We start from the raw sequence: 15974 nt of genomic DNA, 5'->3' as shown, positions 1-15974 counted from the left end.
CTTACACAAACCAGTCCGGGTCTAGTGCAAACCAGACATGAAACCAGTCCTTACTCCTTTACTTATATTATTTAGATGAAATAATGGGATCTTTTGCACCTGTTCAGAATGAGCAAGATATCTTACAAAAACTAAAAACCACTTGTCCTTTTGCAGCCTAGTATTGTAATTTTGAGTTATTCTGACTACCAGCCGTTCCTCCATGACTAAACAAATTACTATTTGAATCACTACACACATTTGGGATCAGACAGTTATTCCAACTTCAGATGTTTTCTAATGTCATGTTCTGTATTGGAGCTAGTATTTTGATGGCACAGCTTTCTGATGATGTATAGTTCTTAAATACATTCATGTATGAGAAATCACACGCTCAGCAGGAACCACACGCACAGGCTCAGGAAACTAGAGACAATCCTTCAAGCTTGGGATGCAAGGCAGAGCATAGAGGAGTGGATTACTTTCAGGCTGGACAGGACACCTTCATCACGACCACAAAGATTTAGAATAGCTAAGCGTAAAACTCACTCTGAAATCTAGCCCAGGACATAAGATCTGTGAGGAAGCAGAGAACTGCAATGTCTCCCTTTTTCCACAAGGATGCAAGGGGTTTAATAGTGCAGTATTGGGAGCTCTTCATTTAAATGTCTTAATGGCTAGTTTAATTAGTGTTGGGTCTAGGGAATAGGCCCATCTTGCATCCTGTGGTTCTGGAACAGGCTCTAAGTTGCTATGTGCCTTACCGGGAATAAGCAATTTTCAGACAATGGATGGTTGCCCAACAATAAACATCTCCAATGCTTGTTATACATTTTCAGTTAGGAATAACTTAAAATAGGCAAATTTGTAAACCTTCACCTCCATCTTCTCACAACCTGCAAACTATTCAAGTCTGGGCAAGACAATGTTAACAGGCAGTGTCAGTTTAGAATCAAATGGTCCAGCTTTTCCATTAGTTACGAACTGAGTAGCAATCATATGATTAATTCTACTCGGATGATTTAAGAATGATCAGGAAATATTGTGATTTAAAACTATACTTTGTTTCTTCAAGACATGCTTGGCCCATGTCCTAGTTTTTCTTACAATCACTCACCACTCACCCCTAAAGGCAGCAGAACGTCTGCAGTGCCAGCTCTGTTTCCTTTTGTTCTGTAGATTTCTTTCCACAGTCCACAAGGTGGCACTTGAGTCTAAAGGTTTAAGGCTCATCATAGCAGTTGCAGTATGTTGCAGACTTTTTAAAAGTACACTACTGGGAATAACCAAAGACAAAAAAAAAAGACAACACTACAGGAGTCACAATCTTCCATTTTAATTGACAAGTTTAAAAAAAACAAGGATGAAAATTAAATCTGCTTATAAATGTACACATCACCTGTAAAATAAAATTGTACGCATATTAAATTATCTCATTTCCTATCTTAGAATATATATTTTAAAGTTTCTAAATATACAGATTTCTATATATTTACACCCTCTTGGAAGTCATGGGATATGCTTGTTGAATTTGCATGTTTTATCAGTTTATGAGCCAGTGTTTTTATACTTGCAAATAATAGCCCAGTGAAAATAAGATGGCTTCTTGGTTTCCAGGTTCTGGACAAAGAAGTCTAATCCAGTCTCCTCCAAGTCACTACAAATATGTTCATGGCTTTATAGTCCCATGCCAAACCTGGCTTCACCTGCATTGTGTCTGGAAGCATGACACTATAAATGCAACACTTCCATAGCTCAACACAGAAGACACCGTTCATAAACCTTTGCAAAGAATGAAACTTATTTCATTAGAACTTAATTCCCCCAATCCCACACTCAGACAAAATACATTCTTACAAAGGAATTTTAATGCTGTGTGAAGCAAACGAGGAAATCACAAGTTTCCTGGAGGAAAAACAGAACACTGGTTAATCAAGTATTTTAATGGGCTCCTGCAGGACTGCAAGTGAGACCAGTGCTCCAGCAAGTGAAGTGATGCTAAAAAGGATGGAAAACATGTTATTACAATCTAAATCCTAATGGTTTGATAACCAAGACCATGAAAAACCACACAATGGTACTTCAGAGTTAGAAGACGAAAAGATCGTGGCTGTACCATGCAGTACCCTCAACCCTTACACTGTATGTGGCAGCTTGCCACTATTTAAATATTGTGCTGTTCTGTACACTAAAATTCTAAATGCAATGTTGTCTAAGATTGCACTAATTAGCAACAGCCACTTCAGTATGATTATTTCATTATGTTAATTCTAGTCACCCCTTGCTCCCGTGACTTTATTAATGCTGTCCACTAGGAAACTACTTCTTCATTTTTAACTGTTATTGTCTATGTACTGTAGTACTACGCAATGATTAATTAACCCTGGTTTGAAGGTCACTATCATATACAACATATGCATACCGCAAATCTTCCTTGTGATAAGTTAAAGTTCTTATTGAACATTAAAGATTCCAAAGAAACCCATGCAGAAAAATGACCTAATAAGAAAAACCTCACAAACTTACTGCACTTCTTGAAGAGTGCCAGCATCTTTGGGATAAAGATACAGAACCACAAGACGGTTGACCACCATGGGTTTTAATTTAAAGGTCTAGGTCTACGAATAACTTTATATGAATATTTGTGAAAGAAAAAAAAAAGATTTAAAACAATTAGGCTAAACAAACCTTTTGTCCTTAAGTTTGGAATACCCAGTTCACTCCTATGACCTACCTCAACTGTCCACTGGCAACTGCAAACACTAATGTCCCTGAACTTCTTGTCAGATGATGAAGAGTCAGCCATGTTCAGGAGTGAGTCAAAGAAGTGGAGTTTGGCTTGGAGGATGTGCCTCTAGCCTCACCAGTTATGTACTTCACAGAGGTCACAATGGAGAGTAAAAAAAGAGCTAAATCCTCATTAGTTATCCTTCATTAGAGATGGAGGAGATCTGTGATTCTTTAGACCTGGGAATAAAAATGGACCAGCAAATGACAGAGTCTGGCATTTTAGGAGGTACGCCACTAGGGAACCTGCTCTGATTTTTTACCAATCAGAACCAACCAACTTAGTCAACTCATATAATAAACCTTGCAACAATGCATAACTGGCTTTCACAAAGGTGTAAGTAAAGCACTTTGATGCAAAGACCTTGCTGAGATCAGTTTGTGATAATGTGATAATTACATGATCTTAACTTGCATATTGAACATCACACCTTTAAAATAACAGCTTATCAGAAACTGACCTTATATACCATGAGTCTCTCCATCTCAGAAATGTAGTCTGCTCTCTATAGGTCCTTTCTGGCACCAAGTGTTTAACAGGAAAGAGAATATAAAGCATGGAAAACTACTATAGGTAAACCCAAAGCATTAAATATAAGGGGAGTGATACCTTTCATAAGATCTGGACACACTGGAAATAATTTACTCTACTGATGATTAAAATGTAGTCATTAATTAAAGGCAACTATGTCATGTCTGTACAGGAACCTACTGCAATTCCTGAATCTTACCTAGTGAGTAACTCCAGCATTCCAGAATTCCATTTTCTTAAAGGCACACATCTACATTTCAGTGTGCAAAAAGCTAAACAGTTTCTTAATTAAAATTGAATCACACCTGGAGCAAGGAAGAGTCAGATTCCCAGTTCCAGAGAACACTTTTTCAACTTTGCTCTGCAGTTTCCTGGGACTGACTAATGTGCTTGTAACTCATATTTCCCTTGACAGCCTGCAAGCACAGCTGTGCAAGGACTTTGGGCTCCTTGCTGCAAGATCGGCATTTCTATCCCATGCCTTACTCCAGGTCACACAAACATTATTTTTAGACTTTTTGAACACCCAGTAGCTAGGCATGGGCGGTATACAATTGTGCCATATTCATCACTTATATTTTTCATTTATAATACGATTATGCATTTCAGCCTTGTCTCATACAAGAAGGGCACTCCGGACTGCAATGTACACTAGTAAATCTTTGACCTTGAAAGCCTCCATTGTAAGAACATTCAGCCACATTGCAGACATCTCTTTGGGGATCAAATGATGAGAGGCTAATTCTGTAGGCCAGTACATTTTTACATTTCACTTTTGTGTTTAATTGAACACACTAACAAAGAAAACTGGTAAAAAGTCTCTGTCTTTTAACTTCGCTCTCCAGAGAGATCTTGGATGGGCCCTCAGACAGCAGACTCAGTTGGTTATGGCAGGTTGGTTTACAATCACCTGGATTACAAAATCTTTCTGGATTTTGGTTTCCTGTAGGCGGGTCTTATCTGTGAGAAGCTTCCCTGAAAAGAACCAGCGTTGATGTGCTGGACTGATGTCTTCCTGGACCTGGAGCTGTTTCTTGAGCTGGCCGATGGTGTCTGCCATGCTGGCACTGAGGCGCAGGTCCTTTCCTGTGGACAGACGCACCTTGAGCTGGAACTCCTTCTTGGGGATGACCAGTGGCTCTGGGTTTTCCACAGGCTCCTCTTCGCTGCGCTCTGTAATCAAGTTGACTGGAGGGGCTAGGCAGTACACTGGCAACTGGTACCGATTCCCCAGCTCATCATAACACTCCGTCAAGGACCCTGTAAATGCCAATGAGAAGTACGAGTTGTATCTGCTGATCATCCATACATCTACCACTCTCATCCAAGTCAAAGTCACACAGGAGCTGACAAATCCCAGCAAGCAAAAGATGCAAGGCGGATACACCCTGGACGGGACATCAGTCCATCACAGGACACACACAGACGTAAACACTCACTCCTAGGGCCAATATTCCCAGAAGCCTATTAACCTTCCCGTACGTCTTTGGACAGTAGGGGGGAAAACTGGACCACCCAGAGGAAACCCAGGCAAACATGGGGAGAGCATACAAACTCCATGCAGATTAGCACCAGGTCTGGAATTGAACCCAGGGCAAAGCAGCGATGCTTACCACTGCACCACTATTACACCTTCTGTTGATCCTACTCATGGCAATATGTCAACTGTTAAACTCCTGCTATGACCATTCTTGATTTGTTTTTTCATCTTATTGGAATTCCCAGAACAAAACATAATTAGTGCATCAGGTTGTGATCTATCCCTTGGTTTTGCAACCCCAGGCCTACCTATGAAACATTGTTTTCCGTATTACATAAAAACACTGCCAGTGAATCAGTCCGTCCGTCACTAACCATGAGGCAGTGTGATGCTGGCTCCGTCCACGATTGCTTGGGCCAGCTCGTGGTCGTTGCACTCAATTGCAATGGCAGCTGCTTTTAAAGCATCCCAGATCTCTTTGCGCCCCTCAAAGGCTGGCGCTGTATCCCAGAACTCATCCCTCTTGCTGCGCAGCTGCCCCTCTGTCATTGGGTAATCACTCTTCCACTTGGGCTTGTCCTTCTTCAGCGGCTCATTGCGACCTGCAGGAAAGACACACTCCGCTGTCAAGTGACCAACAAGCAGTCGGAATAGGGAGTTCTGGCAAATTAAAATTCAAGACCAAAATATACTAAAAGCAGGTTTCTTTAAATGACCAGTCTCTAAACATTACCAAAAAAAATAATGTAATACTAGATGTACTTCTTTTCCTTTTGGAGGCTACAGTATGGTATTGTAAACCCAATCAATAATGTCTAACTCCATCTACATATTTGCTTTATTTGATGTCTACCTGACTATAAGAGGTGAAACAATTATTGTGTATCTTTGACAAAGGCTACCTTTAACCACTGATGAAGGAAAGGTGATGTGTGATAATTTGTGTAATCACAAAGTTGTAACGAAAAAGCATGAGTAAGGTTTTGATTTCATTGGTCTGGATTATTGCAAGGCTTCAGATCAAAGCATTATTTATGGTCTACTAATCAAATTCATTAAGATATTTCAGTTGGAGTAAACCAAATCAACATGTCAAGTATATGAAAATGGAAGCCTGACAGTTCTGTGGGAATAACAGTGAGGTAAAGTAGGATTGTCCTCCGAGACATGCACTGTACATTTTGGCAATTTTTGGGCAAAGTCAACTTTACTAAGGAGGATAAACAGTTACCAGGTTTGTGTACTGGAAGAAAAATGGAAAGAGCTGGTGTTACTGCCTAAGTAGATACAACAAATATATATAAAAGTAACAAGTAATAGGTTTATTCCATGCTGAAAAGAGAAGAAAGAAAACACAACGTTTCCGCCATGGAATCCGAAAATGAAGTTTTCATTTCAACACTGAACTTCGAGGTCCCCGCCTCTCAAAATCTGGAATGGCCTCTAAGCTTTACAGTTCAAGTAATGTGACCGCATTTACTGTTACTGAGAGTCCAAAGTCAAGCTCTTGCATGTTGCAGGAACTCAGATAGCACAAGAGTAAAAACAACACCTTAGAGAAACACTCAGTTCTCATTTATCAACAGTGTTCAGATTTCAGGTCCATTGTTTATCCCTATCAAACTAGGGAAAATAAGGTTTTACAGACTGCATTATGTTTCTTGCTAAAAAACTGTTATAAAAATGTTATAAATAATACGTGTGGTTTATTGTATGACAATACTGTGCAAGTTTAAAGTCCAGAAAACACGAGGGTCACATTTATTCACAATTAGTATTTTGTAGATCCTCCCCGTCAGAGAATAAAATGACTAGAGGCCTTCGGTAGTGTGTGATGAGGTTCTGGCACTTCAGGAGGAAAACTTACAAACATTCCAGTTTTACTTGGCTTAAGGCCTGGAGATTAAGATGGTCAGTGAAGAACACATTTTATTTGCATGTAATTGGGATGAATGTTTTGGATCAATGATGTGCTGGAATGTCAAGGTTCTTAGCAGAAAGAGCCAGCTGTTTGTCTGACATACTGTACCCCAATACGTGTCAAATTTAACTATTTAAATTGAATTCATGTACTTGAAATGCTGTTATGATAACAGTAAAAATTAAGTAAAATTACTCAGTCCCTAATTCATTCTGCTATGTTTCTTTTTGTTCCCCTTTCATTTGGAGTATGAATAATTCTGGAGGGCACTGCTTCTGCGTCAACATGCTGTAGGCCATTGTATCTTTAATCAGGAATAGACAGTAAAACCCAGGTGAAAGCACTCTTTAAAGTGAGAAATGTACATTTAAAAACTGAATAAAGTTTTTGTGAATGTTGGAAAATACTCAGCCTTCCCTGTTCACAAAAAAGTAATATTAAAACATTCAACAATTGTGTCTTGCCATATGCAAATCCTATGAAAAACAGTTTTGCAGTTTAAACCCCTTACTGTTTCCACAGTTTTCATGGTCAGCTGCACTATTTTATGTAACTTATGTGACTGCCTTGGGATTTCCCAGCTCAGACTCTGTACTGCCTGCAGGGTTTAGAGTCCTGACCAGAAGAAGAGCTAATGACAAGAACAGGCCATTCAGAGGGCCTGCACCACTGCTGTTGCTAAATGTCCCCGTACTGTATTCCATACACTGATAACGGAGTGTTAAAAGTATATATAATTAGTACAAAACTGGCGACTAAGCAGTTTCCATTTTACTATGTTCTGTTCACTAAGCCTAATTTTTTTAATCTACAGTACCTCATTTCTTTTGAAAGGTATAAGATCTGAATCAGTTCACCTCACATACTTCCTTGTACTGTAACTGAAGAGATTAAGTTCCTGAAATTATCGCATAAGTGAGTTATGTTGGTCTTTGCTGGACTCCAGTGCTTCTTTCTCCCTTTTATAAAGTGGTAACATGAGGATGAGGGGGCATCCTCAAGCCTTCTGGGCAGATATGCCTGTCCTTACAGTATCAAGGACCATGCAGCAAAAGTGAGCCACAGATTGCCCTAGCTTAGTCTGGAAAACTAAGCTGCTGCATGCACAAAAAGAACAGATCATCTCCATCACTAGGGCTTACATTTGAAAGGTGCAAATATGTAAGTCTCTAAGATCTTATTGCACTCTGCACAAAACATTTCACTTCATAGCTGAATATCTCGGTGAAGATGGTCAGTTATTACTTCAATTGGTTTTCTTCAACGTTTTTTTTTTTTGCCAGTAGGTAGACTTTCATTTTACAAAGATCACTGCACCAAAGGAAATCCGTCACAAGTCCCACCTCAGAATGAAGCAAAAATTATCTTCTGTATCAGATCAATAAACTAATGGATGATTTTGTGAAAATGAGCCTTGCGAACATTTAAGTAAACACAAACAATGTTGTAAGTGAGATTAATTACAGCAGAATTTATACAGGCATCAATAAGGGTCTTGGAGGATTCAGGTTGTCTTACCAAACCCACTGAGCCACAACCTCCCTAATCCATACTCCACAAAGAGATATATTGGTGATGGTACACAGGCAGCTGATAGGTATTTAGAAGGTCACTTTCAATAAAAGCAAATTAATTATAGAGCTGCGGATTACATGCTGTAATCAGGTGAGGCAGGGCAGGATTTACCCAGTCTTTCCCAGGACGCACTTTAGGTAGGTAGAGTATCACACTGCACGTTACAAGTACAGTAAGCTCAAGTAATCCAAGGGATCATTCTGAAAATGTCCACTGCAGAAATCAATTAGCACTTCATTATGTCAGACCTCTAACAGATCGTTCCCGAAACAGCACAGTTTGCCTCCTGTAAATACCAATGTTTCTAAATACCAGACTCCTTTCAAATTGAGTGAATTGCTGTAGACTCCCTTTGTGTTAAATATGCTAAACCATTCAGCCTCACACAGCCGTAAAAGACCTTGTTAAAAAACAAAACTTGTTAAAAAATGTCCTTGACAGCAAAGCCAAGCCATCACAAATTACTTTTAAATCTTATTTTTAAAAGATAAGTCAAGCAAGAAATTTCTCATTTACAAAGACCCTGAAACCCATTTATACAACAGGCGTGAGTAAAGTATCTTGCTCAGGGGTACAATAGCAGCATCTTAACCACGTGCCACAACTCTACTACACGCCACTGCCTTAAAATTGTAATTCTGCTGCTGTATATGATGGCAGTTTTGGCCAACTTTATCATATGAGGAGAACATGTGTAACTATGACTATCATGCAATCACTGGGTAACAGACGCTAAATTGAAGGGTAGGATAGTGACATCTGTTTTTAAACCTTTTCCCCAATTAAAGGCACAAGTTTCACAACAAGAGAAGTCTCCATGGCAAAAGCCATTACATCCCGATGATGGGAGCGTCGCTGGGTACTCCAGTGTTTTTAAAAGCTATATTGCTCCCCACACCGTATACTTTGGCTGCTCATCATTTCAGTTTTGCTAAAGTCCTTTAAATATAAAAAAAACACATTTGTAGAAATACCAGATCACTAAAATGGGTTTTTGGACACGAGCAGAGGTCTGGTGAGCCACAGATGGGTCATATGGCCACAGGTATAAGAACCGAAACAGCCATCCACCCCAGGCTCCAGCACTAATGTTACAAGAGCATCAAGAAGTGTGTCATCATCTCAGGAAAAACTGTTCTGTTGAATTATAGAACAGACATGTGTAAACAGAAATGGATCATTCCCTTTTGTTAAAGGAGATGGCAACATTGAGTTTAACAAGGTGCTTAGTTAATCCAAAAGTTTAAAATAGAAAATTAAAGAAACTGAAATTAAGAACATCTTACACTTGTGTCGGTGGATAATGCTATATAGCCACAAAACAAGATTGTTGTGGATACAATGACAACACAAATTGCTATCTACTGTGTCATTTTTATAAGGAAAACTGAATAAAGTTTCCCCAAAACAAAGACAATAACATTCTACAGCTTATTACATTCAAGAAAAAAAAATATAAATGTAGATATTTTGCACTTACAAACTCCTGGCTTTGTTTCATGAGTTTATATGGACAGTGATCGACAAAGTTGTAAGCTTTGTAATACTTATTTAGAGCTTGTGTGCTCTGGATGTCATGCAGCTGTGCTAAAGATAAAGTGGAACACTGTAGTAAGACTGCCAAAGCCTTAGAAAACATCCCAGAACTATTTTTGAGCAGATATCAACTAACCACAAACGTATGGGCCAGACATCACCGATGCTGCAGTGTTAAGAGTTATAGTAACAGCAGGCTAGAGATATACTCGAAGCGCTGTGCTCTGTAAAGTGCAGTTTTTCACACATCAAAGGAAGAGAAATCATAAGTAACACACAGAAGAAGAACAGTCACTGGTGAAATTTAAGCTTTACCCTGATCCTATTATTAACCAAGAAGCTATATATTGCTTATATCAAGTCAAAGGGGGTTAAAAAAGTTTCAACTTTTTATGTGATTTTTCCAACAATTTTTAATTTTGTGCAAGTTTTACGATGCCATACCTGTGACACCTCGCCTCTAGTACTTTTTCTTCTACTAGCAATGCTGCAGTAGGACTTGGGTTACAATACGTTTTTTGTGCTTTTTAATTTAAATAGAAAACCAAAGTAGAACAATAAAAAAACACCAGACTCAGTTTTTAAGAAGTAATCCTCATTTAATAAGAATATAAGAGAGGTTACAACTGACGGGAGGACATTGGACCCATTTAAACTGTCTGGTAGTCACTAGTAGCTGACCCAATAAATCCAACCATTTCTTGAAGGAGGCCAAAGTACTGGCTTCAACAACATGGCAGGGCAGCTTGTTCCAGACTCCCACAACCCTTTGAGAGGAAGAAGTGCCTCCTGTTCTCAGTTTCAGATGCACTTCCCTGTAGTTTCCACCTGTATGCTCTGGTTCATGTTTCACTGCTAATTCTAAAGATCTCTACAGGTAAATGCCATCAATGTCTTTGAGAGTTTTGAATATTTGGAACTACAGGTATCCTTATAGTTTGCTTTGTTCATGACTGAAAGGTTCAGCTCTTTTAGCCTGTCAGTTTAGGACATTCCTTTAATAGCACTTAGCAAGTCTTTGCCCCGGGCATTAAACCATTAGATTGCACCAGTGTCTACAGTAGTGCAAATTCTCCAGTGGAAAAAAATTTCATCCTTTCCTTCTTTTGGCACAAAGACACAATGTAGCCCCGGTCTTCAGTAAAACCAGGCAAAAGTTGGGTAAAATTCTAATGTTGTGTATCACTGTGACTTAATAACAAGTTCAAATAAAACAACTAGTACAATTAAAGCAGAATAAAAAAAACAGCAGACTTGTGGGCCTCCAAGACCAAGACTGTGATCCCTTGAGTGCAATAATGAAAGAGCTCACAGTAAGTGAAAGCAACAGTCCATCAGAACAGCTCACCTGGGGAAACCCAGTACAAACATGAGATGATTAGAAAAACTATTTGATATTTGCATTGGAAAACACTTCTAACCTTTTGCATTCCTACAATGATACTGAGGGAAAAATGATGAATAAAATAAGAGTTAATAAAAATGCATTCACATTCTCAAAAACACTACTTGTGTAGAAATGTAGCATGTAGTTGGACTACGCTTTAAGGCCAAGCTATTTGGAAAGGTCAGTGGTATGGCATTTGACATTACTCCACACCATTTAACCCTCACTGTGGACTGAAGTAGCACCTTATTTAAGGTTAAAATAATAAACATAATGTACTTTAAACTGTAGGGACAGGCCCAGCCTTTACACAGCTGACTAAGACATGTAGCCCGAGAGCAGAGAAGAGGTGGGTTGACTCTCAGCCCACATCCCTGCCAAATTATACCTTCCCACTGCCAGAAAGTTGCAATCAGGGAAACTCTAAGGTATGAATCAGAGAAGGAAAAAAAACACAACCTGACAAAATAAGCCTTCCAGTGACGAGTGCTAGACTGAAATCGAACATGTTTACACAGACCACTTAAGTGCGTATTGTCAGACTGTGAAGTTTCCTCTTCTTGATGGGCACAGGGTTGTAAGGTACTGCCAAGCAGCACTATTCCCTTTTCTGATACGAAGAATCTGGAAATCTGAATCAACAGGCAGGTGACTCAGCGGTTTGGCAGGGAAAACAGGACGACGTTATGCACTACACAGCTTTTCACGCAACTAATGGAATTGCAACAGTGCAAACGTGATATTTTTCAGACTTCTATTTTGCGATAATTTAAGTCATGCTTTTTACTGCTTTGGGTCAGCATCTGACATTTTTACTACACATGCCTACAGAGAGCCTACCCTTATTCATTTCCATACACAATGCGATCACTTAAGACATTCAAATGGTTATCAGTAAAGAGTGTCACCTTGATGAAGAAAAACCATGAAAAGAAGCCAACGTCTACAGAATAATGAGACTACCAATATTTAAACAAAAGGCTTCAGTGTTGGGTTCCATTTAAAAACATCTGTCATAAAGCAAAATAGATGTGGAAAATACTAAACATTAGTCAAAATTACTTGTCTTTAAACTGACAAGTTCTTCTGGCTGGGCCCTTTAAGAAACAATTCACTTAAAGTGTATTTACAGGCAACGGTTAACATGTACTATTTGTATTAAACATCAAGTCTACCAGAATGATTACACGGAAAACACCTGCAGTACTATTATTTCTCAACCACTTATGTGGAATCCCAGGAGATAAAGAATATCTGATTTTGTGTGTATGAATTCCTTGTCAACAGTAAGAACAGAACAGCCAATGATGTGATTTACCCTTTATTTACTAAAACAGTGGCTGTCCAGTGAGTTCTGTAGACAGCACGTTTAGGGGCAAGTGTATACAACGTTTCCTAGCCAATGTCTAAATTTGTAATTACGCTAAGTGCTTTAGCAGCAATCCTGATCCCATCAGACCCTTTTAAAGTCAAGAGTCAAAAATAAACCGTAGCTGTAAGTCCTTGTTTGACCGGGACAGTACACCATAATCTTCGATTAATAGTACCAGGCAATTTAAAATCACATGTTGAGACATCTATTTACCTTGAGCTGTTTTCAGCTATGCTTTCTATAAATAATATACTCCTGTATTCTGCACTACATAGTGCATTATTCCCAAGCAGACATCGTTTACATAAAAACAAAACTGGGGGCAGTTTTAAAAAACATCAAAGTTCTCTCATAAAATATAGCAGGCTATGAGACTAAATGCCACGTCATTTGTAACCAAGATTAAAAGTCAGCCATTTTAAATTAAGTACAACAGGATATTAATGTTTACAGCAGAGCGCAATTCTTTAAAAAAATGCTTGTTTTATGTTGCAAATTAGTAACTAAACTGTATGCAGAAATCTTCCTGTCATTACAGGGTGCTTGTTTTGTAGATGTGTGCTCACAAAGCACAAGCTCTGAAAACACTTTTCTCAAGTCTGAACATAAAATAAGAATCTAAAGCATCCCATCGACGATTAATTATAAATGACCTCATAAAAGGAATATTTTTGAGCCACAATTTGTGAAACGATGTGCTAGAATAATAAAACCTAAGGCAAAGTCAATTGACGGATTAAATAACCTTGGAAGACTCAAGACAAGTACCAAATGCCAACTGGACTGCACTCTGCTCTACCAGGCTTTCTTCATTCTTCACACAGACCATGTAAATTACATTCATTGCAATTACAAATCAGAAATTCAGTCTGTGGAAGACCTGGCCTCAAAACTACTCAGACAGACAAAACTTTGAGTGTACATAACCAGATCCACAAAATCGTAAGAAGGAATATCAAGTCGCATCATCTGTGAAGTTGTGAAAAGTTCAAAATTCAAATGACTTTTTTTTTTGTATACCTCAGATCACCAAAAATAAGCAAAGTCACAACCCACCTCTCTGTTCTCTAGAACAGTTCATCACTGGAGCCAACGCCAGTGCATTTGATTGTGCGCATTGAGTTTATCCCGCGCCATTCTTCCTGTAGCACTATTTCCCCCCCCCCCATTACATTTTCAGGAAAACCTGAAGGGACTTCTACACTACAAACTCGCGGGGTCAGAACAGAGTTGTGGCTTCGCATCCAGCTGGAAACACTGCTGCTGTACCTTGAGAGAGGTACTTCACCCCACTTGCTCCGGTCCACCCAGCTGTATACGGTAAGTAAGGCTCAGCAGTGGAGGGGAGTGATCCCACAATGGACTGGGGTCCTATTGCTGTGGCCCTGGTGTGGCCTTCTCCTTTCACTCTACAAACACAAGATGCTAGACTGTAACCTGTCACAGGCTGCTAATCAATCACCAAGCACACAGGGTGAGATTCCTACAGCCTATTCTTGATCCACTGAGGATTTAGGTAATCCACAAGAACCACAACTCATATTATCCCAAGACTAGTTCTCACCCCTTAGTAACAGGGGAGTCCAGAAAGAGACCTCAAGCTCAGCGGTAAAAAGCACAGATTTTGCCAAGGAAAATCACATTTTTAAAAAAATGTACCCTGGGATTGAGGGCCGGATTACGGCATTATTATAATTCTAAAGAAAAATTGATAAATATGCAGATTTTAATCAATCCTAATTAGCTATAAAGAACCACATCGACTAGATGGGCAAGTGGCTTGCTGTGTGCAAGGGTACAGTGTTTCCTTTGTGCTGTTCTCTGGCTGTAGCACAGTGGTGCTCTGAATGGGGAAGGAGCGTCAGAGGATCTGTGACCCGGCCGGGGCAAAGCATCAGGAAGTCGCACAGAGGGCCTGGAGGAACCACTGGTCACACACGGATCCCCTGACATCCCTGTCTCGACAGGAAAGGGATATTCTGCTTTTTGCATCGAGTGTCACACTTAGAAAACATCCAAGGCTCTGCACCCGCACCGTTGCAGTTCTCGTCTGTAAAAAGTGCTCACAAGAAACACGGCAATCCTTCAGGCTCAAAGCTGCGGATGTGTCGTGACTAACCGTGTGTTAGACTGGACCCGGATTAGAGGCGATGTAAGAACACCTCACATCCACACCAGCTAAGGGACCGGGCGTGCTTGCAAGGCATTTTTCCCCATCATTATGACTGACAAACACTTCGCTGCGTAGGTCGTGGCCTCCGAAGAGTCGACTCAAACTCCCCACTCGACGAATTTCTCTTGCGAGCAGCCTCTTTTCTAAAGCCTCGTCCCTCCGCTACACTACACTAGACGCTGGCCTCTTTTCGGCGTGGACTGCAGCCGCTCAACTTCCAACACTAAACAAAACATTCTCTCGCAGGAAGCGAAACTGATCACACGTCCCGGGCGGGGGGTGTCTTACCTCCACGCTTCCTCGCCCCGCTCCGGCCTGACCCCTGCGAGCTCCCCCGCTCTCTTCCCACGCAGCCTCCCATGACTGGTCAGTTACTCCGGACCCCCCATAAAGAGCTCCACGCCGTGGGGGAAGAAGCGTTCACGCCGACCCCTCCGGGAAGGGACGCGGCCCCTGGGTTCCCCGTGCGCGTCCGCGGGAGCACCGCGCCGCTCGAGACTCAGGCGCCGTTGTTGTCGTTTGAGCTCACGAGCATTCCGAGGCGCGAGCCGTAGCGGGGGGGCTCGGCAGGGACCCCCCCGGAGCAGGACCGGCCAAACCTTCAGCCCTCGCGAGGTCACCGGCCCCGCCGCTGCAGGAAAGAAGCACTTCGGGGGTTATTTTTAAGGAGAGGGAACGCGGCTCCCCCTCTCCCGTCTCCAGTTATTTCTGGCTCAAGAGTCCGGCGGTAACTTCACTGGCACTTCTGCGGTCCCGGCTCAGCCTGCTAAGCAAACTCGTCTCTGCTCTTGTGGCACAAAAACAACTCCACAGATATGTTGTTGTTGTTTTCTTTTTTTAAAAAAAATTCTCTCTAGACAGTTTCCCTGCCCTCCCTAATCCCCAACCTCTCCCAGGTCGCCTCGGATTGCTCCAGGTTTAAATCCCTTTCTCCTTCCTGGTGGCAGACGGCGCTAGTGCGCCTGCGCGGCCCTGCGCGGAGCTCTGGGTAGAAACCGGCCGGTGTTGGATTTCGTCTCGTGACTGGCACCGCTGTGGTGTCAGGTAACAGGAAAGGGCTGCGGGTGTTTGTGTGCGAAATATAAATAAACAGTAGCTCGGCAAGTCCTTGTCATCTGGCGTAACAAAAATAAATCCCTGTAATCGGATCAAAAAGTGGGTGTCTGATTGTGTCGTTATTGATAAGTATCGATCACCTTTTTCTAGCAGATTACATCAAATCACATGCATGA

The 15974-nt window shown here is 40.9% G+C and overlaps 1 protein-coding gene across 1 annotated transcript; it reads right to left on the bottom strand.

Moving 5' to 3' along the window:
* Positions 1-1299: 1299 nt before the first annotated feature.
* Positions 1300-15745, bottom strand: ubtd1b (ubiquitin domain containing 1b). The gene is made up of 3 exons (XM_006630244.3): positions 15031-15745; positions 5153-5380; positions 1300-4558 (listed from the first exon to the last, which is right to left on the bottom strand). The coding sequence occupies exons 1-3, from the start codon at positions 15101-15103 to the stop codon at positions 4176-4178; spliced, it is 684 nt and encodes a 227-aa protein (XP_006630307.1). The 5' UTR covers positions 15104-15745; the 3' UTR covers positions 1300-4175.
* Between the last annotated feature and the right edge of the window lie 229 nt (positions 15746-15974).

The sequence above is a fragment of the Lepisosteus oculatus genome, chromosome 4 (genome assembly GCF_040954835.1).
Source record: "Lepisosteus oculatus isolate fLepOcu1 chromosome 4, fLepOcu1.hap2, whole genome shotgun sequence".
Classification (NCBI taxonomy): Eukaryota; Metazoa; Chordata; class Actinopteri; order Semionotiformes; family Lepisosteidae; genus Lepisosteus; species Lepisosteus oculatus.
The sequence above is the reverse complement of the archived record's forward strand: the minus strand, read 5'-3'. Positions and strand labels throughout refer to the sequence as shown.